At 41.7% G+C, this 23,355-nt stretch overlaps 1 protein-coding gene across 1 annotated transcript in view; it reads right to left on the bottom strand.

Annotated features, from left to right (window-relative positions):
- Window positions 1–18,057, bottom strand: part of LTK (leukocyte receptor tyrosine kinase) — a 96,297-nt gene extending 78,240 nt beyond the window's left edge. The window contains exon 1 of the mRNA XM_065064598.1: window positions 17,889–18,057. Coding sequence (XP_064920670.1) covers window positions 17,889–17,931 — 43 coding nt within the window. The 5' untranslated portion in view covers window positions 17,932–18,057. The remainder of the gene's footprint in view (window positions 1–17,888) is intronic.
- Between the last annotated feature and the right edge of the window lie 5,298 nt (window positions 18,058–23,355).

Genomic DNA, 23,355 nt, shown 5'->3' with positions numbered 1-23,355 from the left:
ATTATGCTGTGGAGAACTTTGGCATCAACAAGCAGCTTTGAAGAATAATCCTGAAGATTAAAGATGCAGGTGAAGGAACAGACCCTCTCCAGCACTTGCATGGCATAAAAAGAATGGTTTCCAAGGAAATGGGTGTCTAGGAAGAAATAAGAAGTTATAAAAAGATTTCTACATGCAACCCAGGAAATTGCAGAATTTTATCAGCACTGGTACAGCCTCCAGTGAAGGAATTAGCAAACCTGGAAGAAAAAGAGCTCATACAACATCCACTGAACTATGAGTAGGTAGATTGCTAGTTTAACTGCAGCGAGAAGTGTTTCCAGTTAATCTGCACTGTCCCCTAACTACATTCTAACCACATTCCTGCTTCATGAAGGAAGAAAGGGGATAAAAATTATGTCAAGGAAGAGACAAACCAGGATCATGAAACCCAGTCATGACAAGTAACAAAGAGACATGTAAAAACAAATGCTAAGCACACGTGCACAAGATGAAGATCAGAACAGAGACTCCGTAGATCAGATATCTATTGATTTCTGAAGGAATCCTGCAAGGTAGGCCATGACTAAACCAAAACATGTGAATTAAGAAGAGGGATGGAAAGAAGGGTTGAAATTGGAAAGAGAGATGATTGAAGTTAAATAGCAATGACTAATTTTCAAATTTAGTGCGTATATCAACACACATTTATTTAAAGATACAAATAGAACAATGTAAGACACAAATAATATAATTGTTAAACAAGAGGAGAGTTCACAATAGCATTAAATCCCAACCCAATACTTGGAAAATCGATTATTTCTTTTTAACTGCAGAAATTGTGATAGCACCATAGGCTGCTACGCCAGCTTCTCTCCAGAATTGGCCATGTTTACACGAGCTATATTTAAGAAATTGGAGGAATGTTTTGCAAAGTCTAGCACAACTGGCAAAAAAGCACCACAAATCAATTACAAACATACCACATTAGTCCTAAATGTCACATATTTAACTGTAAGAGAGAATTAGATAAAAATACTCCAAAAGCAACAGATAACTAGAGATAAGAAACCAATGACCAAAAGGCAAAAAGACACATGAGGATGACAGGAAGCTACTAGTTGGTAGTTTTGTACCATCACAGCACACCCTTTTAGAAGCAGAGAGCAGAAATCAGTGGCCCCAAAGTATTAAGACTGCTTCCCATGGACATGGTGTGCTGTAGCCCAGAGGGGAAAAGAGAGGGGCCCATGAGAAGTCAAAAAAGAAAAGTACCAGCGTACATAAGCTGCCTGCATCCAGGCTAAAAGGGCCTTTTTGTGGACCCAAGTACAATGTGTGCAGGCGAGCAAGTCTGTGCACAGCTACACAATGGGCTATAGAATGCAGCAGGGAGAGGCAGCAACTGTGGGAGCACCAAGCTGCAACGTAACCTTGGACTCCAAAGAGCAATGCAGACAAAACTGAAGACAATGACAGAGATAGGGCAGGTAGGCACCACCTCCAGGCTGAGGAGGTCAAAAATCAGGAAGGCAAAGCAAAGGTCTCAGCCAGAGGGAAGAGTGGCTGAGGGAAGGACAGCAGTGACCAAGAGGAAGTCCGTCCTCAACAGCAACAGGACAAACAAAAAAGTGGGAGACTGGTTTAGAGATCATAGTTGACGCCCTTTGTCAATGAGGCCTGACAGGCATGGCAAGAAGGGCCCTTTGTAGGGTATAGAATGTATTAAGCTGGCAAAAGCTCTGTGTCATGGTTTAACCCAAGCTAGCAATACAACCATGATAGCTGCTCACTCACTCCCTGCACCCCCTGCAGCCCCCTAATATCGGAGAAAATCAAAAGGGAAGGAAGAAACTTGGATTGAGATAAACACAGTTTAATAAAATAATGAAATACTAATACATTACTAGTAATTATATATATAATAAAAATAGAATATCAAATAAAAGATAATGTAATTCCTCACGAACTTTGTCCACACTGAGCAGCCAGTCCCAGGAAGCAGTACCCTGGTCCCAAACAGCGATCCTGGAGAGAAAAGAGAGAAAAAGGCAGAAAGGCCCAGAGGCCTCTGCAAAATGGCAGGATGGCAAAAGGCTGAACTAAAGAAAGTCCTGAACAGAACTCCCCTGAACAGGTCTCTGTCCCACCTCTAACAAAGAGAGAGAGACCATAAGATCCCGACTCTCCTTAAATACGAAGCATGAAATACGAAATATGAAACACTAATGGGATGGAATACTCTTATTGATCAGCCTGGATGTCAGCCAAGCTCTGCCCCATCCATGTCCCCCTTACTAGCCACCTCACACCTGTGGGCAGAGTGCTGAGAACTTCCTTGTCTCTCAGATCAGAGCAATTAAAAACATTCACTCTGTCCTGGGTGTTATCTCAATTCAAGTGACTGTGCCAGCTACAAAAAAGAAAGGTTTCTAACTGCATGAAGAAAATTAACTTATTTTCGGCCAAACCAGCAAACTGTGAACTATCAGGGACCTGGAGATAAAAAAGGACAGAGTTGGAGTTGTAACCAGGAAATCAATCTGTCTAGAGAGGGCTAGGATGCTAACTCAAATCACAGCACCAATATAAACAGTCTTCTTAGTAACGAGACAATTTAATAAGCATGGAGCCCTGATGGTATGCTGAATGTTAAAAAGAGTGATGTTTTCATTGCTTACTGTTTCAGATTACCATGAGAGCCAAGCCTTCAGAGGAAGGCGAGTCTGGATAGTCTCCTAAGGTCTGCATGTTTCTCTTATGAAAAGGATTAGGACTAAGCTTATTCATGCTGTCCAAAATATTTGCCACCTGAGAGGTGACTCTCCAGTATGAATACCTTAACTTACAGCCAGCACAATGTAAAAGGTGCGGAATCTTTTTTCAAATTTCAACTGGAATTACTGTTGTGAGCAATGAGCTTCGTGTAACAGATTCTCAGTGGGTGGGAAAGCCCTAGTATCCAGGACTTCCTGAATGGACTAAAAGTCAGGGATGACTTAGTCTACCTTACGGCTGTTTGGAAAATCGGTTCTTTATTTTCAAAGACACGTCAGTCATTTTTGCCAAGATCTGAACTTTATTTTTGGATCCAAAAAAATCAGCTCTGGGTTGAAAAAACACGACACTGTTTTGCTCGTATCCTAAACCAACATAATCAAGATTTATTAATTGCACCAGTCCACTTTTGGTAGGAAACTGACTTTGCAAACAGAAGAGTGGACTTATTTTCCTCTCCAGTAAAGAAACATAGAAGAAAGGATGATAGCCAGATGATCACACTGTTCTCAGAACACATTAATCAGAAGACAGTCAATCATGTTGTAAAGAATTACTATGATTAGAAGGATACTTCCTTATTTTGGCTTTTAATTTTATCTTATTTTATGCTTCCAAGAGCGTAAAGTGTGATTTGGAGAGTGAAGTAAGCTTTAGAGAGGAGGGCTTTGGGCTACTATACCACGCTTCCAACCGGAAAGCAGCTAAGGGGGAATATTTCATATGAAGACTTTTATTTTACTTCTGACAGGAAGTCCTTAAATAAAATGAGCCCTTCTGTTCCTTTAAGGGACCACTTCAGGATCAGTGCCAAAATAGAAATGGTGAAATTAGGAATTTCTTTCCTCCCAAGGAAAAGGGCCTCAAATAACCATCTCTCATTACTGCAAGGATGAGCTTCAGGGTTTGACAACTTTATGAATTACCCTAGAGCACTGGCACAGCCAACACTATCATGGCTATTCTGATTTTCTTAACACCCACAAAGTGTGCTCTGAAAATACCCACCAGCTCTCATATTCTGACAGCTTTATGGAAGGGAATGGGTAGTAGAAAACCCAAATGCCTGATAGCTAGACCGTACCAGCACTGAACTGATCCATTTTAAGACAAGGGGGCCGCCCTCATCCATTCCTTTCAGAGATGTTTCGGCCTGTCTTAAGCTTCATGCTTAATGTCACAAAAATGTCACAAAAAACCCATCACACCAGTGTGAAATCAGCGCAAGGACATCAAAGCACAAGAAAAAAGAACGAGTGTCTGTAAAAAAACAAAGATTCTTGGGAAAATTTCTGACTTCCTTTCAGACCACGGATAAATTGATTAAATACTAATTTTAAAAAATAGTGCCTGAAAGAAAATGACTGGGCACTGTCCCTCCCACCAGTTCTGAATTATTTCATTTGTGGGCAGCAGGGAAACACAACTGGATGCATTTCTGGGTATATCTGGAAAGTGTCTATATGCACAAGAAATAATCACATGAAAACCACTAGATGCAAACAAACAGACCATATGAATGTTGAATTCTCTGGATATCTCAACTAAAACTCTTTCATTTGTTCAAGAGAAAATAAAGCCATCATCAATCAGAGTGAATTCATGAAACACTGTGGCTGCTGGAGTCCAGACCTGCTCTACCACCACTTACCTTCTGAAGTACTAAGTTCTTTTGGAATCATGAGAAAGGCAGTCACTCTCTGGACGTGGTCAGTGGGGAAATGGTATGAGACCATCAGCTCCTTTCAGTAATTACTTGTAATTTAACCAGGCCTTTACCAGAGAATAGTGAGACTACATATCCCAGTAGAGTCTCCCTAAAGATCACTGTCTGACTACTGTTGGCCTGCAGCTTGAGTTTCTTCCCTGGCAAGAGGTCACTTCGGACCTGTCCGCACAAGGTAGAAAAATGAGGTTTCTATTCCTCAGCCCTCAAACGAATGAGCTAAGATGAACAGCAGAGAGCCTTAGCTCTTTGCTACAAGACACCAGCCAGCATGCATGAGCCAGCAGAATGAGGAAAACAAACAACATAAGGTCAAGAGCTTGTGCAGTTTTCTTCTCTGTTGGCCACCAGCAAAAGTCTGAATCATGACAAGTCCTAAAGCAAACCTGGCTCTGCCCTCCATACAGTATATCACTGTGGAGTCTCTTACATAAGGCAGCTTGCAAGGTGATAAAATGCCTCGCTGTGGCACATAGCGTTAAATGGTTAACACAGGCATGTCCTGAAAGGTTCTTTAATGCCATACACTTCCTAAATCTTCAGTGCACATTCTTCTGACATCCAGAAATGAGCTACCAGACCAAGCAAGCATGGGTTTCTTGACTCATTGTGCCCACCAAACGCAGCATACCTGGCGCAGTTTCTGTACATTTAGATCATGTTTGGACTGCTCATCCACCATCTCATTTTACCTTTTCAGGTGTAAACAGCCTGAAATTGTAGCCATGATTAGTAAATACATATTTGAGTAGTACTGTTCTTTTCTATATCTGATTGTCAAGAGTTTCAACTGCCCACCTGGTACTCCACTAGGTATCATACCAGTGGAGGAGAGAGTAACATGGAAAAATCATTCGTGTCATTTCAGTCTCCCATCATTGCTCAACAAAGCTTCTTCCAGCACTCTCCCAGAATCACACATCTCAAAATGTCCTTTCTGTGCCAGCTTGGTCTGAAGAATGCTCAACCCCCCAGCATCAGGAAGTTGCAAATTACACTGAATACGAGCAGTGCCTCAAGCACTTCCAAGAATCCCTATCACCACAACAGCCAGCTACCAGGTCAATAAAAGTCACTCCTTCTTTGCAAGCAGAAGACGAACTCCACTTCATCTACAGTAATGAGAAAGGGTGACAGAGCATGCACAACACATGCAGTCTGAGGGAATAGTATATTCTTTTGGAAACAGATGTTGAAGCATTTGCATTGCCGTCCACCTAGGAATGGCTTCAACAAGAATTCATTTAATCTTGTGTTAGGAAAAAGAGACCCATGGAACCTTTCATAGTGCCACAACCACATCTGAAGTATCCAAGCCAGAATCTGTTAATGTACCCTTCTATATTACAATATTTTGGGAGGGCTGGGTAGAGAGTAGTTGCTGTTGGGGCACTGAATTCCTACTTTATTGTCCTCTACTCAGAGCAAGACTGGGTTTTAAAGTTACTGTGAGGCATGACGGAAAGCCAGTTCAGTTCCCAGGACACTAGTAAGGCAGGCCTTATTGACAGAGCTCCACCAGGGAGCAGGCTCCAGCATGCTGGGCACAGGGAGCCTGTGCTTGGCTTTGAAGGCAGTCACGGCCACTGCTGTACCTCCACATGAACATATCAAGGGCAGAGTGCAGTGCCCAAGCCTGTGTCTCTGAGGAAAAGATGCAGTTACTGTGCCAGTGAAGGTGAACAAACACCCCTACCATCACATCCCCAGCCTGGCTGTCAGCTCTAGGCAAGAGTCAACCATCTTTCAGACATCTCCCTCACAGCCTCAGCTAGGAATTGTTGCCAGCTTCCAAGGTAGGAACCACAACTTTGCCAGCAAGTGTTCCAGCAGCGTGTGGAGGCTGCCAGTGCCAGATGAGACTCCCAAATGGGCTTCCTAACAGCTGAGCCTCTCAACGCCAGCTGGACTCCAGAAGAGGAAAGCAGTCAAACAAACACTCAGAGGAGGCAAAGAAGGTGGAATGTGGTACTGAGCACAAATTTCAGTAGGGCACTTAACAGTTCGGCAGCCAAGATTTCAAAGGTCTTCCTTGCGTCACGGTTAGTGTTCTCTGCCACTGTAAGCAATGCTCCCCTCCGAAGGACTCTCACTCTGAGAAACATGTACTTTATTCTTTGCATACACTTATTTCTTCTTCTTTATGCATCTGAGAATCTGGGCTTTGAAACTAGAGACATAAGAGACACCAAGTTACTGCTTTGCATTCTTTTAAAGCTCATGCCAGGTGCAAATAATGGAAGCAGAGAAACAAGCTATGTACTTCTAACAGGACCTAAAGGCACCAGTGTGTTCTTCACTGAGCTCAACCTGCCAGGCGCTCCTACCCCGTGTGTGTAAGAGATACCAAGCTACAGCAGAAAGAGCAAGACACAATGGCAGGGCTGACGGAGCGCAGGGGATCAGGAATAGCTGTGCACCACAGGAAAAGTTGTCAGAAAGGTCCCAAGACCCATGAAAGCAAATTTGACTTGATAAAATTAACAATATTCAGCACACAGCTCTGTCAAAAACATGAGGGAGATGGAGAAAGGGAAGCTGATTGCTGTACTTTAGTTAGCATTCACAAAATGTGTTACTTTCGAAAATCACCAGCATTTTGGTTACACCTAGAAACCCAAACCCAGCAATTATAGCTATATTCTCTCCTCTCTTCCTAAGATGAAACTGTACTCTGAAAATTCAGTCACTGCCACACATGGCCGAGCTGGCGTGAAGAACATCAATCATCTCAACAAAGAAACAAGAGGGAATTTTACATCTATTCATCAGTTCTGTGCCTTCTCAGGAGCAGATAAGGACACATTATGGAAAAGCAATACAAACACACACCTTTAAGGAGAACACTTTTGTTTCCTCCATCAATAGAAAAGCCAATGCTGTCAGAAAGCTCTTATCAGTAACCCAACATCCAGTGTGAAAGAATAAACATACTTTTTTTTGTTTTCAAAGCAATACACTTAAATTTCCACTGAAACGGAGTTATAGATTCTCCTTCATTACATTTCATTTTTAAAAGGCCAAAAAATAAAAATAATTCTGTGCATTGGATCTGTTTCAAGGAACTAGAACATACTGGTTTATGTCTCATAACATTTGAATAATGGAGATAAAATATGTAAATTGAGAAAAGGATTAAGGCACCAAGACTTAGTAGCCTTCCCCAAATCACACAGAAAGCTTGTGGCAGAGCTGGAAACTAGACCTAGGAAATTTGACTCCCTTTACCATATTGTAAAAGAGCTCGATAATACAACCTTCCAGTTCACATCGCCTAACTTAAATTCAAAATCACACTAAAAGGATAAATGAATTTATTCTGTACATTTACTTTTAGTAGTATGTTAGGATGACTGGAAGAACGACAAATGTCTTTGGTGCTGCCAGTGCTTATAATTCTATTTTGAATTCACTTCTTTATGGTGTTTTTCTTAAACATTAGTTTCTGGAGCCATGTAATGACATGAAAATTACAGCAACAAAAATTGCTTAATAGTTACCCAGGATAGTAAACACAAACTGGAAAGACTCAGAAACCAGATGGCTCATAAATATGTTTGGTTTAATTTGATGATTTTTAACCCTATTTTGTGATGTGAAACCTGTGCTTGGAGAGTTTAGGTACCAGAGAAACGACACCTGCTATATGTACATTTACCTTTTGCCAAGCTCAGAAAGACTAAGCAAGGTACTTTTACCTGTCACTTTTCACCAGCTTCTTTTCTTGCTCCTTTGGGTCACCAAGAATAAAAGAATATACTTAAGAGTAGTCTTAATGTAGATGACCTTTTTTTGAAAACTCATGGGATCACTTCTATGCATGGTAGAGCTTATAAAACATTTTGTGTATAAAATTTAAGCCTGGGCCCAGAACTGTTTTCCTCTCTTGCTTTTAGATGATAAATGTAAAGTTCAGCTCCTCCACTTTCAGAACAGACTCAGTCCTGTCCCTAATTGTTTCAGAGCACCTCCTCAAACAACTGTGTGCAGTATGGGTCAAAGCTGAAAACAGACCATTTTGGCTGAAAGGCTAAGGGGAGCCTTGAAGGGCAAACAACAACATGGTGTAGCTCTTGTTCCTCAGTACTGTAGCGTCAACTATAGGATTCAAACTACTAGTCTGAATTTTGTGTCCCCTAAAACTGTTAAAAGTTTTGATAACCACATGCCAAAAGCTAACAAAGTTCAAAAATGAGAAATTGCCATAAACAGAACTAGATAGCTAACAATGTTTTTCTATTTAGTAAAACAAGATTGTAGGTATTTTCACAGTGATACAAATTCATACAGGGGTTGTCAGCTCACTGACATCAAGCTGACAGGGCTGACATCAAGCACTTGCTTCCTTGCAAGAGAATGGGAAGTGGACATCACTAAGCTCAGTAAGGGTATATCCACACAGCCCAAGTTCAGGTATCTAACCCTACAGGTGAGTTTCACAAAACACTTATTTAAATGACTGGAGGAAGAGATTCAGGGAAAAAAAAAACAGTTGAAGAGTTTCTCAAATAATTTCCACCCCTGCCAGCCTTTCCTCTGGCCCCACCAGGAGACTGACTTCCCTCTTGCCCTTGCTCAGCAATCACCATCTCTTCAACTGTATCTACACAAGCTCTGTAGGGTCACACTGTAACTGGACCATTAAAATGATTTACAAAAAAAGCCAAAGCTAGCCTTTAACCTAAATAATTTCAAAGTGTCCCTACAGTCTGACTGACATAGCTAAAATGACACTGTGCTGCTGCTTGGGGGCTGGCAGAAGAGGTCAACGTGGGCATGAATGCTGGAGAACTGAGTTAAACATCATCTGAACATTGACCCTCTTTGTGTTGACCCAGTCTCAAGAGCCCTGAGAAATCGAGCGGAAGAATCAGCACTTCTATGTTTGAAATTCTACATTTACTTGAGCTGAGGCACCCTCCACCATTCTCAGTGGAAGAATGTCAGTAACATTATTAATTGGGCTGTTGCTTCTTGCCATCCTTCCTGCAGCCACAAAGCAGTTTCTATCAGTAATGAAATCACTTCTCTAGCTTTCTCCACAGGTACTCTGGTACTGCAGTGAATGTAGAGTCTACTGAAGCTTAATTAAAAGTAACCATTACCTAGATTTACCACAGCTGATAGCCTGTACAGTCACATGCCACATAAAACCCTGTGAAATCTCTAATCTATATATTCATCGAATCACAGAATTCTATAACACAGAATCATATAATTCTATAACATTATAACAGTCATGAGCAACCCCTGAGTATTGTACAGTTTTGGCTAACTTCATCCCCAGAGGAAAGTGTGGAAGACAGTTTGTTTAAAGCAAAGCTTTTTTCTGTATCTTTTCTGCCCCTAAAATTAGCAGAAAAAAATATTCTCCATCAGGAAGAAAAACCCAGATTTTTCCTTTCATTAATTTTCATGCATATTTATGCAGGAAGGCACACAAGAGAGGAAAAAAATGTTTGGGAATTACAACGGTGAGGGAAGAAATAAAAAAATGAAATTAAAAAAACACACACAAACCCCCAACACTATGCCCTATAAATAGGAAACAAAAAATGAAAATATGTTTTAGAGTGGAAACTAAATATTTGTGTCTAATCAAACCAACCTAGCACAGCTCTAGATGGGGTAAAAAGAGCCAGATCTGCAAAAGTCTTTCCTTTTTCTGTGCACCTGAATAGCCAAAATACAAGTTCTTTTGAAATAACTAAATAAAAGCCAGTTTGGTTTATTCACTTCATTTTGCTTATAATTAATTAACAAGGTTATTTTTTGCAAATTTTACTGACTTTAAAAACTATTCGCTAGGATTGCAATGGACTGACAAACACAATCTGTCAAACTCTGGGAAAATTCAAACTCTTCTAAGAACTTGACAGATCTTGAAGGGCCAGGATGCATGTGGGACTTCAGGACAGCTGAAAAATAAATGGTGATAGCAAGTATTCTGTGATGACTGCGCCATCAGGGCTTACAAGATTCAGAGAGTCCAGTGTTTCATTAAAACCTGGGCTGAACTGTCAGCCTGCATGGGGTTAAAGAAAGCTGATTTCAGAGGTTTTAAATACTATTTGGGCTCCTGTAGTGCCTGTAAACACAGAAAATGCTCCTGTTGTGAATTACATACTTTAAAAGTGTTACTCATGTAAAGTGATCTGGACTCCAGCACAGAGTACATCAAAATGCCATAGAGCAAACTCTAAAAACATCTTAAAGACCAAGGAAATTTCAAACAGTCATGCTTTTCTATGATTCTATTTGCTGAAGTCAAAGTAGCAAATATGTATTAATCACTCAGAGCTCAGTAGGCAAGAAAAAAATATCTAGCAGATACTCAGAAAATTAAAACTGTAGTTAGATATGACAACAGAAACAGGACATTTTAAAAAAATCAAGACGTCTAAGGTAGTAGAAATGTGTAAATATAATCACCCATGCTCCTTACATCGTCTAAAATATTAGTCAAGACACCAAGGTCTGCAAAACTGCCAAACAAACTATGCAGTGAAGCAAACCAGTATTTCAGTTCAGTTCCAGTTTGAATTCATTTTTGCCTGAAGTTGCTCAGGTTCAGGCTGACAGCTGCTAACCCTTTTTTTTGGTAATCCCAACCCACACAGGCTGGGCTCATGGTCTCCACTGGAAAAGATCTCCTCCATCCTGCTCCTCTGCCCAGCCCTGGACCCCTCCCATCCTCTCCATGTATCCCCAGTTTCCTCCTGCCTGCCTAAGGCCAGGAAAGCGGAACAAAAGTTGCAAGGCAGAGCTACAAAGGGGGTTGTCGAAGCACTGAGGGTTTACCCGCAGCATATTGGAAAATGTCTTGGTCCCAGTCACAGAGCCACACAAACCTGCTCTGCATCGCTGTGTGGATGCAGGCGCTTGTGAGAGTGCCATGGGGAGGTGGAAGATGGACGTGAAACTCCTCAGAAGCCCACCACAGTTAGAGGTTGCTCCCATGCTGATGGCATTTCTGCTGTGGGAAGCAAGATTTCAGCAGACTGTGACTCAGAACCAGTAACCTCTTGGGTTCATTTCCCATTGGGGTTCCAATACAACTGCCATTATTGGGTCAGCTCTGATTCAAGGTGGGGAAAAAAGTTCCAGTTTGGGTTTTGTTCGGTTCCTGGATACAACAAAACCTCTTCACCATGACAATGCAGGAACAGACACTTCCCACCTCCTGTGCACCAAAACACTGTCATATCCCTCCAGGTCACTTCCTAGTGTGGTTCTCATTCAGTTACTTTATCACTCCTATGTTTTAATACATAAATATGCATCTCCTTAAACACTGATACCAGGGAAAGGTTTGGATGCTTCAACTCTAGAAAGTTTGGTTATTTATGCCCTCAAACATTTGCTGTGCTACGGACTAGGGAAAGAGAGGAAAAAAAACCACCAATATAAAAAAAAAACACCCCTAAGTGAGCAACTGAAATGCATGAAAAAATGCATCATTCTTGGCTGATGTGCCAAAGCTTATGGGATTTCAGACACCAATTAGCTGAAAATCTGTGATGTCTTATTAACAGACATGGCTCTCCCACTACATAGGGCAAAAGTTAAGCTGAGTTGCAAGGACAGATCTGTGCTTTTTGGAAAGACATCAGCTTTTAATTCTGTACTTCAGTTTCATTCTTGATTACCTTTACCTCTGATGAGCCTGCTGCGTCAACAGGTGTCTTTTCTGTGTTTTTAAACTCAGTCAGTGGTTTTGGCAGGGAGTTTCTTTCCTTCATATAGAATAGAATAGTTATGTTGAAAGGAAACTACAATTATTGTGTCGTCCAACTGCCTAAAATAAATATAAAGCCAGTTAGAAATCTTAACAAGTTTTTCACCAACAAGTGGAAGAAAAGGTTGTACAGAATTGTGTAGTTTCTTGTTTTTCCAGCCAGTTTTATATTAAGGAGCACATATAGAAAACAAACCTGAAATTCTCCTAAAAAGATAAAGCCTGGTGTGCAGATGAGCATCTTACTGAAATTCTGAGTTCTTTATTTCCCCAGTACATACAGCAGAGTTGCTTTTTCTAGATGAGGAAGACTGGAAGGTCATCTCTGTTCTCTTTCATGTAGTTACTCTCTTTTTTCATCACTCCTCATGGGCCCAGTTGTTCTGGTATGTACTGGGAGAAGCTGCAGTGTGGAAGTACACTGCCTTGAGGAAAGCTCTTAGGAACAGCACACCTGAAGGAGGCAAAATGCTTCAGTGACACCCTGACACTTAATTGGGAGCTGTAGTCCTTCAGGCAGCGCAGAGACCTGGGGAGGTCCTGACGCCACATTTGCTCAGTGGTAAAGGCCCTGCACGCTTAGCTCCCCTCTTGCACACTAGGCATAAAAAGGCAGGAACCTGGCATTCCTCAGGCATAGCCCCTCTGACACCTAACGCTGAACCAGTCACAATCTGAACCAAAGGCTTTACACATTCCCCTACACACATATAACCCATCAGTGTGATCTGTCACCGCTCTCATAAGATATCTCAGTTCACCCTGTTCACTCAAAGCACATCTGTCAGACTAGCTGCAAGTCCCCTCTTATCAAACACCCCAAGTCATCACTTCTCCAAGCTGTCCTGCTGTCCTACCTTCCACAGGTTTCATCTTTGTGCCCACCCGGTCCTGCTGATAGCAAGCCATATCAAAGCACCGGGTTTGTTACATGCCAGGAGAGGAGAGAAGTGGGGGAGCAATTACAGTGGAATGAGAGGAAGAGGAATTGTAAGAGGAAGGACTGATGCTGAGAGACAGGAAAAGACTATAAGCCTGATCCAATTAATTAACATAATTAATGTCATTATTTTCCTGCTCTGATTTAAGCATTCAATACAGAAATCATGCTTACTCGTAAAAGTCTCAGATAAAAGTCTCCAGATACAGAAGGCAAGATGTTGCACTGCTCTAACTGTATTCCTATAAAGGTCCATCAATTTGTCTTAGCCATGGATTCCTTCCTCTCCATTTATTTCTGGAAAGAGTTCACCTGTCTCTCCTCTCAGCAGCTGCTTTGTCCTTCTGCTTTTACTAAAAGTTTGTAAAATGTTCAGGTTATCTCTGCTTCCTTTATTTCTGAGGAATTCAACCCAATAGCAAGCAATAAATGACAGTACCAGCCACCGTGCATATGTGCAGTAACTAATATCAGCCTGAGGACAACCACTAGCATGCACACATCCAGGTACGTACCGGTATGTGCTATTACAAGATAACTGAGCATCTTTGATACAGGATTTTCCAAGTTACTGGCAAGGCCAAATAAATAAAAATAAAAACCAAACCAACAAACCAAACAAAAACACCTGTCACAGGTCAGCCTCAACATTTTTGAGAAGTTTTATAAAATTGCAAAGGCCAACACTTTTAAGGGAGCGTTGAACAATAACATTTGATACAAAATCATATTTTAAGATTTTTTAATAAAGATTTAAGATTTTTTAATAAAAGACTTTTCTAAGGAGAAGTTTGAATTTTAAACAAACAAACAAAAAACACCAGCTAGACTCATTTGAATGTCTCAATACGAACTGGTGCACACACCAAGAAACTGTCATATATAACAGCTGAAAACCTAGACCACTTTATAAAGCATTTTAGTGTCACTACATCAGCGTTTTTCACTAAAATTAATTCAAGGTGAAAATGTCTCTGCACTCTGTTCACAGACACCACAGAAGCACTGCTGCACACCAGCGCAGCCAGTGTGCGCCCCATCACACACACAAGCAGGCTGAAGACAGGGACCCTCCTGCCCATCGGTTTAGCACTTGGGGCGGGAGAGGAATGCTTGTGAGACATCACTGGGAGGGGCATCTTCTTCTCCAACTTTGATCTCATGGACCAATTAGGAAATGTGAAACTACGTAAGACTGACAGAAAGGTGGATATCTCCTATGGCTGATGACCAGACATTGTCTCTAAACTAAAGGTACACGCAGTTCCCTAATTTCCTCCTCCTACACCTTAATTCTCCCTCTTGATGTAGTTTACAAACCCCCAGTGTTTGTCTGCATGTGCCTCCTTTACTATGGGATTCCTATATATCTATCATATCCTTTTCCACTGTATTTCAAAGGGTCTTCAACTTTATAATGTCTGTGACTTAAAAAGAATTGTTTTTTTTTTCTTTTTTAATTCAAGGCACCCTCCCAATGTTTAACTTTCAGTGACAGTCATTGTGCCTTAAATTGCATATCTGGACTGGGCACAGTATCTGTAGATACACTGTCATTTGCACAGTAAAGGACGGTGGACCTGACCCCTAAGACTGATTTCAAGGATCATCTGTGCTGTCTTGGTTGGAACTATTTAAGTGAAAATACTGAAACCACTACTGTACCTGTATGCTACTTTAACTGAGCAGCAATAGGGTCAAGAAAAAGAAAATGAGAAGCTCTTGAATGAAGAGGCAAAAGAGAATGCAGGGCCCCAGCTCTTCCACTCTTGGCATGCTCTGCTCTAGACAGACAAAGGGATACATGGAGCAGTTAAGGTTTCTCTAAGTGAGACAGATGCAGTGGTATATTTTAAGTTGGCTTACAACAAAATGAGGTACTCCTATGTAAGCATCTTCATGCATCTATGGACTAATTAAACTTAAACCACCTTGTTCTCGCTCTATAAAACAGGCCAGCTCAATTCTGAGAGGCAGACAAACACAGGGAGAGGAATAAAACCTTCCAGGCTCTGACAACAGTTTGTTAGACAAATGCAAAGAGGATGTAGCATCAAGGAACGGGGCGTTCACCGTTGCCATGCTGATACACCATTCCACAAACAAAAGGCTGGCTGTCTTATTCCTAAACCTGCCATCAACCTCCCCATGCCTGAGAAAGGATTAAACAAAACCCCAAACCATAACTATTCCTCAGGCTGAAACTAAACACAAGAGATTCTATTATGTTCTGTGACAGCTCCACTACAAGTATTGGAAAGGGCTGTAAAGAAAGGCTTGACAAAATGCCTCTACTAATATTATCTCAAGAACTGTGGTTATACCCAATAGCTAAACTCTGAGCAATAACATAAACATGACTGCACTTTTTGAAAGGTGTTTGAGGTTTGCCCAGGACGTATGCTGCGCTGTAATTTTTCAGATAGTTTTCCCTCCACACCCAGAGGCGAGAGCACAAGTGTCAGCCAAGCACAACCCAGTTCTTTTGTAGAGGAGAAAAGGACTGACCTACCTTCTCCACCAAGCTCAAGTAATGAAAGGAAATTGATTCAATATGAAGACTCAAAGCAAGGCTGGTGCATAAGATAAAGAGAAAATTCTCCCATATATTCATCTGGTGGCTTTTTTCACCTCTTCCTAGCAAATTCCTGAGATCTGAGGCTAGTGTGCAACCTCAGTCTCCAAATGACTGTGAAGCTGCTTTAGCACGGAACAAGGCACATTTGTGCACTGAGTCCTTTCCTGGTTTTGTTCCTGTTGTTTTGGAGGTTCTTTTTCTGACTTCTTTTTTTTTTTTTTTTTTTTTTTTCTGCTGTTGTTCTCTGCAACTTTCTGAATGTTCTCATACAGTCTTATTTTTTGCACCAAAAGGGGTTCTGACCTCCTCCAGTGTTCTGGTGTGCCAAAAATTTTCAATGGATGGGAACTCTGAAATTACCCTTTTAGGATACAGCTCATTAGAAGCACATATGCCAGCCAGTAAAACGAGAGAAAAGTGAACCTGTAAATTCCCTCATCATCAAGATCTTGGGCTTTCTAAATGAAGTAGGAAATATGAACCCACTCTGAGAACATACTCCCAGAAAACTTTCTCAATGGAAACACAAGTGGTTTTTGAAATAATGTGACAGCAGCTACACAGTTAAATGCTCATGCATCCAAGCCTCTCCCTGGGTGACTGAGATTATGTTTGGCAGAAGATTGGACAGAGATTGTAAAATTTACATTTGTTCTAATTTAGCTCTTTACGTGCTCTCTCTGAAACACACCTTTTAAAATCTCTGTCTTAATACAGTCATGCTTCAAATCACAGACTTAGAGATACAGCAAATATGATGACTATTCCTTACACTAACCTTACTTGCATGTTGACAGTCACTCCACCAAAACTACTGGGATGATACTGAGCAGCTGTTGATGAGACCACACGCCATGAGAACTGAGGCGGTGGGGACACACAGCTCTGCTCGCACGGGGTACACTTGCCCTGGGACCCTCTGACAGTAAAACAACCTCCTCCCAATAGGAGTAACAGGCCAGAAAATTCTTGAAGTCAAAAACTCTGTGCTATGCCTTGACATAGAACTAAATTATGAAACCTGCTTTAAAAATGATGTCCCAGCATGTCTTCATATAAAAGAATATTTATATAGGTTCAGCATTTAGCCAGAGACAGAATTTCACTGCGCTAACAAGAGCAAGCTGCAGTGCCCAGCAACCTGTTTGCCTTACCTCCTTCCCTGCCTGGAAGTAATATGATTTGTCACGCTAAGAAATACAGAAGTGTCTTCTGATCCTTGTCTAAGGGTCAAGATTATGTCCCTGTCTCTGCCTTGGAGCTACTGTTGTAACTTCAGCTCACTGAAAAGTTTGACATGTCCTGATACAGGTTTTTCTCCCCTAATTTTCATAATGAGTTTGCTTGCCACTGTGCACATAAAGTAAATGTGTCCCACACCTACCTTCTTCTCCCATTGTTGCTTGTGTGCATGCTGCCACTTCCCAACTTCTCTCCTATTACTGCAGCTTCCTTCCTAATATCTCCCTCTTTCTCTCTTACTGTTAATTCATTCTTCTTGCTGCATTTCAGAACCAAAGCTGACAATGACAACCAGAACAGCACAAAGATTCCTCTCAAAACTCAGCCTGAGCATTGCTTTCTAGGTGGGATCTCACAACTCCATCTTTCATAGTCCCAGTACCTTCCACTCCTTTATTCTGTCTCCTTCATCTCTCTCCTTAGACAAAGCATCTTTTTCAAAATGCACCTTTTCCTGTAAGCAACCTTCACTCATCTCCTGAAGCATCACTTTCTCCCGCCTCTCCAAAACAGTCCCAGAGATAGCAATCTAGCAATCAGAGAAGCATAATGGTCCTGGAGTACAGCTGTTAATCCCACGCTGAACCCTTGTACAATGACAGCAACTGCTTGCAGCCCAAGTGCCTCGGTCAGCAGCAGCCTTTCTAAAACCTATTCATTTCAGTGAATAGAATTTACTTCAAATCAATAACCATCAAGATTTATATTCCCACATGTCACCTACTTTATACATGTTTCATGCCAGTACTTTCTCCCTCCTCTCCTTTTTCTCCCCATTATTTGGAAAATAAAGCTTTCCTGGTTTCAAAGGTAAAAGAGAACAGGCAATGAAATGAGTCTGAGTCTCTGAGCATAAGACGGAGTTTGCACCCTAAGGCCATGGGGGAAAGAAACCTAAGTTACTTACCCAGTGCGGTGACCCCCAGCAGCAGCCGTGGGAGCCGGCCCATGGCTCCGCGGGCGCGGCAGGTCCCGCCGGGTGCGCGGCTCCGGAGGGGACGCGCCGGCTCCTCCTGCGGGCTCCGCGGAGCTGCGAGCCTGGGCCCGGGCTCCTGCTGCCGCGGAGGAGAACTCCCACCTCCTGCTCAGCCAGGCTCGCTTGGGTCCTAGAGCCACCCCCTTCCTCCCCTCCTCCCCCTCCTCCTCCTCCTCCTCCTCCTTTTCGCATACGGCTCCTGCACGATCAGCAAAAGGCAGTTGCTTCAGACGTGAACACATGTATCTATAAATTTTTTAGGCATTAGCATTCACGAGGAAAAGCTGAATTCAGCACCTTACTGGGTTGTTCCCCCTTCTCGGTCTTCCCTTGCAGCTGCTTCAATGACACACATGAGACACATGGACTGCCTGGATCAAACTCAGCTCATATTAAAGACGAGAGAGAAGATTCCCTTGGCCTGGAAGCCCCCTCACAGACTGCCCTGACAGGGAAATCAGACCTATTGACACAGAGTGGACATCTGACTTTCTTTCCTGAACTTCACATACACTGAGCTCCTGAGCAAGGCAGTCTCAGTTGGTGAGACATACAACAGGGACCTGCACCCCAGTAAGGCAAAGGCACTGCCTTTGAGCTTGTGCATTTGCTCTTTAATCAGTTTACTTGTTAAACTCCTTTTACTTCTGGTCCATCAGCATTTGTATTACATTAGTTTACTCTGCCTTCAGTATGTTTCCATGTGGGTTTTTCCTTCACAAGCTGTTTATTTTAAAACAACTATTATTTTTGTAATCACAATACTCTAGCACTAAACCATGTCCCTAAGATCCTCATATATATGTCTTTTAAACACCTCCAGGGATGGTGAATCCACCACTCCCCTGGGCAGCCTCTTCCAGTGCCTGACAACCCTTTCTGTGAAGAACTTTTTCCTAATATACAATCTAAACCTCCCCTAGCGCAACTTGAGGCCATTTCCTCTTGTCCTATCACTTGCTTCTTGGGAGAAGAGACGAACAGTCTCCATGCTACAACCTTCTTTCAGGTAGTTGTAGACAGCGATAAGGTCTCCCCTCAGCCTCCTTCTGTGAATCTTCCACTGATATCTATGAAAAGTATGCATTGCTCCAGGGTAGAATTTGCTTTTTAGATCTCCATATTTGCTCTTTGTCCAGCAACATACTGCCATTTTCAACAGATTTACAGAGGCATATATCTGGACACAACCTCGATAATTTGGACAAAAATATCATTCTGAGGCTTTCCTCTATGGCCACATCAATTGCAGAAGTGTGGTAGCAAGACAGACAGACATTATTGGTTGCTTATTAACTAAGTTCATATAAACTGTCCCTCAAGCAAAGTAATATACCAAGAACAGTGTGTATTCCTACCTAAGAGAAAAAAAAAAAAAGCCTGCCAGCTTTCCATGTCTTCATAAATAACTTTCTTGGCTGAGGCTTGTGGACTGCAAAGCGGGTAATTTTTTACTCAAATTGGTAAAAATGTAGAGGCACCTTCGGAATTCCTACACTTGCCTAAACCCTCCTATGAACAGAAATGTAAAAAATCGATGTCTGCAAGGAACTGGTAGCAGGCGCAGAGACAGACGAAGTAACAGTATTTCTGACACTAATCAGTTTTAAAGCAGTTCAGATTTTCCTTGGTTTTCAGTTAGTTTGGCCAAGACAGATGAATTCTGAGGCTCATTACAGAAATGTGAAGCATTCTGTAAAAAATGAAATAGATGCATGTGATGCTTTTAAGCAGAAGTTAAAGCAGAGAAGAAGGTGACCAATCTCTGACCAACTGGCTCAGCCAATTGTGAGGGTAAAGTAAACCTTTGTCTAGCAGAAGGTCCACAGTTAATCCTCAACAAGTTAATCCACATCTGCCCAGCAAACAAAGTCACCCAGTCCAGACAAAAGCTGATATTCTAGGGAATCAAAGATGTTAAAGATAAATGACAGGAAAAACAAATGCTTCACAATGAAAAATGCAAGAAGATATGCAGAGTATGAAACCAACAGACGTCAGAACAATTAGAAATAGGTGCATGAACTACAAGCAAATGCAACTCACCAGTAGCTTGTAAGTGCACAAGAGCACACACAGCAAGAAACAAACCCCGAGAAAAAGAGAATGACAGCAACACCACTAATTCAGAAAAAGTCTCTGTAGAAGTAATTAGGAGCAATGGACAATGCTGCATCAGCAGAGAACTGAACTGTCAGTCTGGAAGCAACTGTGACAATTACATGCTTTTAAATTGGGCACTGATGCACTGCTAGAGCACTGCCAGAATTTTGATACCAACAATTGAAAAAACATGCTGGTCTTAAATAATGATACCATCTCTGGCTCAGCAACTCAGGAACAACCTACTGGAGCCCAGGAGAGGGAAGTAGATATACTTGTCCTATTCCCAAATTTTTCTGAAGGCATCCATGATTGTCCACTGTTGCAAACACAACACAGAGGGCAGCACAGGACTTTGATCTAACCCTGTAACACCTCAAAACATTCAGATCAGGGTTGCAAGACAAGTTTCCACCATGCTACCAAGAAAATTTCTCAGGACTGAAGGGAGATGATGTGGAAGCACTTATTGGCAGAGCAAACAGAGCTCCAACAACAGGGTCTAGTCACTGCCAGAAAAAAAGGTGGAGCTTTCACTTATGTGTATACTCAGGAGACAAAAATTTTAAACAGTGGAAAATACTCCCCTTATACAAAAAGTAAGCATTGGAGAGATCATTGATAACAAATGCATTTCTGCATAGAACACAAACAAAGCAAGTGTACACCTAGCTTCAACACCTTCTTTGGGACATACTGTTCCCTTTTGGAGTGTGCACTTCCTGGAATGATACAGCACATTTGTAGTAGCATATATAGTACAAAAGTCTGTATCATGACATTTTGATCTAAGAAAAATATGAGAAAAATGCAGTCAGAGACTTCATAACCTTGCATGGAAAACAAGCTGTATGGCAAAAGTTAAAGAAATACCATGCAAATTCCTTATGATGGAAACAATATTCAGCAAAGCAAGTTGAATGTGGCAAGATGATATAGACTGGCCACACGAAGATGAAGGAGTACAACAACATTCATTTGAAACACTAAGTGTGTGAAGAAATGTGTGCTTAGTCAACCTGCCCCAGCATTCGTGAATGGTGCTTTACGAAACTGTCTAACAGACATAGTATTTAACTGTTACAAAAACATCTGGAAATCTGAAGGCATTAACCAAAGATGGCCCAATGGTATCTAAGGGCAAAATTTACTTGCCATCGCATTCTGCTACTGAAAACATTGCTAATTTTTTCAAAGTTGTGTAGTCAGATTTGGAGAGGAGTCATTTATCCATAAAATAAATTGGGTGTTAGTGTACATAAATAAAGAAGCTTTGGCTTTATTCCAGAGCCATTAAAGCTTCACGTCTTCATGTATGGAAGAATTGTGTTAGCTAAAACTGATCATAAAACTCTTTACAACCTAAGGGACCTGGCAATTCTCAGCCTAACCTTTCCCACAAGCAAAAAGACTACAGAAGTATTTTGGTTTCAAATATATGATTGCAATGTTGCATAAAAACTAAGCAAGACCTGGTGATGGTTAGACACATGGTCTCTGGAGTACTTGACAAAAGATCTATGAAGCAAAAATATCCAGAACTAGATTTTATATCTGTTACACATGCAAGCTCTTTAAAAAAGAGTATCTATCTGGTGTTAGACAGAATGTGAATTTTGATTGCTGCAGACATCGCTGAGGGCAGAACGGAATTGTGACCAGTGCCACAGATAACACTCATTGCTCCAAATGGTTCATGATAGTTAACAGAGTGGCTTTACCCCTTAAAGCTATGCTAAGTAATAAAGGGTTCAATTCAATTGTTAAATGTTACTTTCTTTCAATGCATATGAAAATCTCAAATATCAGAGAAAAAAGTGTTTAAAAGGACATGTACAGAATCACTTAGGGATTTAAAATCTTAAAGCAGGACCAATGATATTTTACACCAGCCTCAGATAAGCTGAGGAAACTGTTGTTATGCCTGTCACATAGGTCAGAAGGAGTGGCAAAGATGCAGGTGATATGGGGGTGGGGATGGGAAGTAATCCCCCAGAACAAAGTAAGTATAGATTTGTCACTGCTGGTTGAAAGAAAAATTACTTTTTTTGTGTGTCCCAGACTATCAAATTCATTCCCACATAGAAAAGAAAAGAGAATAGACTATTTCAGTTGGAAGGGACATACAATGACCATCTAGTCCAACTGCCTGACCAGTTCAGGAATGACCAAAAGTTAAACGTGGTATTAAGGGCATTGTCCAAATGCCTCTTAAACACTGACAGGTTTGGGGCATCAACCACTTCTCTAGGAAGCCTGTTCACATGCTTGACCACCCTCCCTGTAACTAAATGCTTCCTTGTGTCCAGTCTGTGCAGCTCTGAACCATTCCCACATGTCCTGTCACTGGACACGAGGGGTCAAAGCTCAGCACCTCCCTCCACATGTCCCCTCCTCAGGAAGCTGGTGAGAGCCATGAGATGGCCCCTCAGCCTCCTGTTCTCCAAACTAGACAAGCCCAATGTCCTCAGCTGCTCCTTACAGGACATTCTTTCCAGCCCCATTACCAGCTTTGTTACCCTCCACTGGATGCATTTGAGGACCTTGACAGCCTCCTTAAATTGTGGGGCCCAGAAATGCACACAGTGCTTGAGGTGAGACTGCACCAAGACTGAATACAGTGGGATATTCACCTCTTCTGACCAGTTGGTGATGCTGTGTTTGATGCACCCCAGGATGCAGTTTGCCCTCTTGGCTGCCAGGGCACAGGAGTCGTTTGTGCATGTCAGTACTACTCCTGCTGTGTTTAGAATACCTGCATTAGTAATGTCTGACAATAGGACACCTGTAATGAACATGGGTTATAGCAGCTTGCAGTGAAGTACATACAAGGCATGTCACTATAAGTTCCCATTATTTCCCATACAACAGCTCAGTAGAAAGCAGCGTCAAAATAATAAAGCACCTGCTAATGAAAAATTATAGAGTCCATATTCAGCACTGTCAAATCAGAGCATGGCACCAGCAAAGCCTGGCTTGTTATATGCTGATGTTTAATTCAGTGGAAATTTGAAAACGTGAGTACTTGCACTACTAGAAACGGATGTCAAGAGCCTTTGGGGACTTGCAGATATCTAAGGAGACAGATGAGGAAAAACAGCAATCAAAAAATGGCTTGGAGTACCTGGAGCTCCTGCTATTTGCTCAAGACAGCTCATAACCAAATGCAAAACAGTAGGAAAGCAGCTGAGACCATTCCAAAGCCGTAGGAGTGTGTCACACAAGAAAACCAATGAAGAAAAGGGCCACTCCGTGAGTCAGTTGCTGTGTAACAATCCCAGGAAACTGTACTTTC

The sequence above is a fragment of the Columba livia genome, chromosome 5 (genome assembly GCF_036013475.1).
Source record: "Columba livia isolate bColLiv1 breed racing homer chromosome 5, bColLiv1.pat.W.v2, whole genome shotgun sequence".
In the NCBI taxonomy this organism is placed as follows: Eukaryota; Metazoa; Chordata; class Aves; order Columbiformes; family Columbidae; genus Columba; species Columba livia.
The sequence above is the reverse complement of the archived record's forward strand: the minus strand, read 5'-3'. Positions and strand labels throughout refer to the sequence as shown.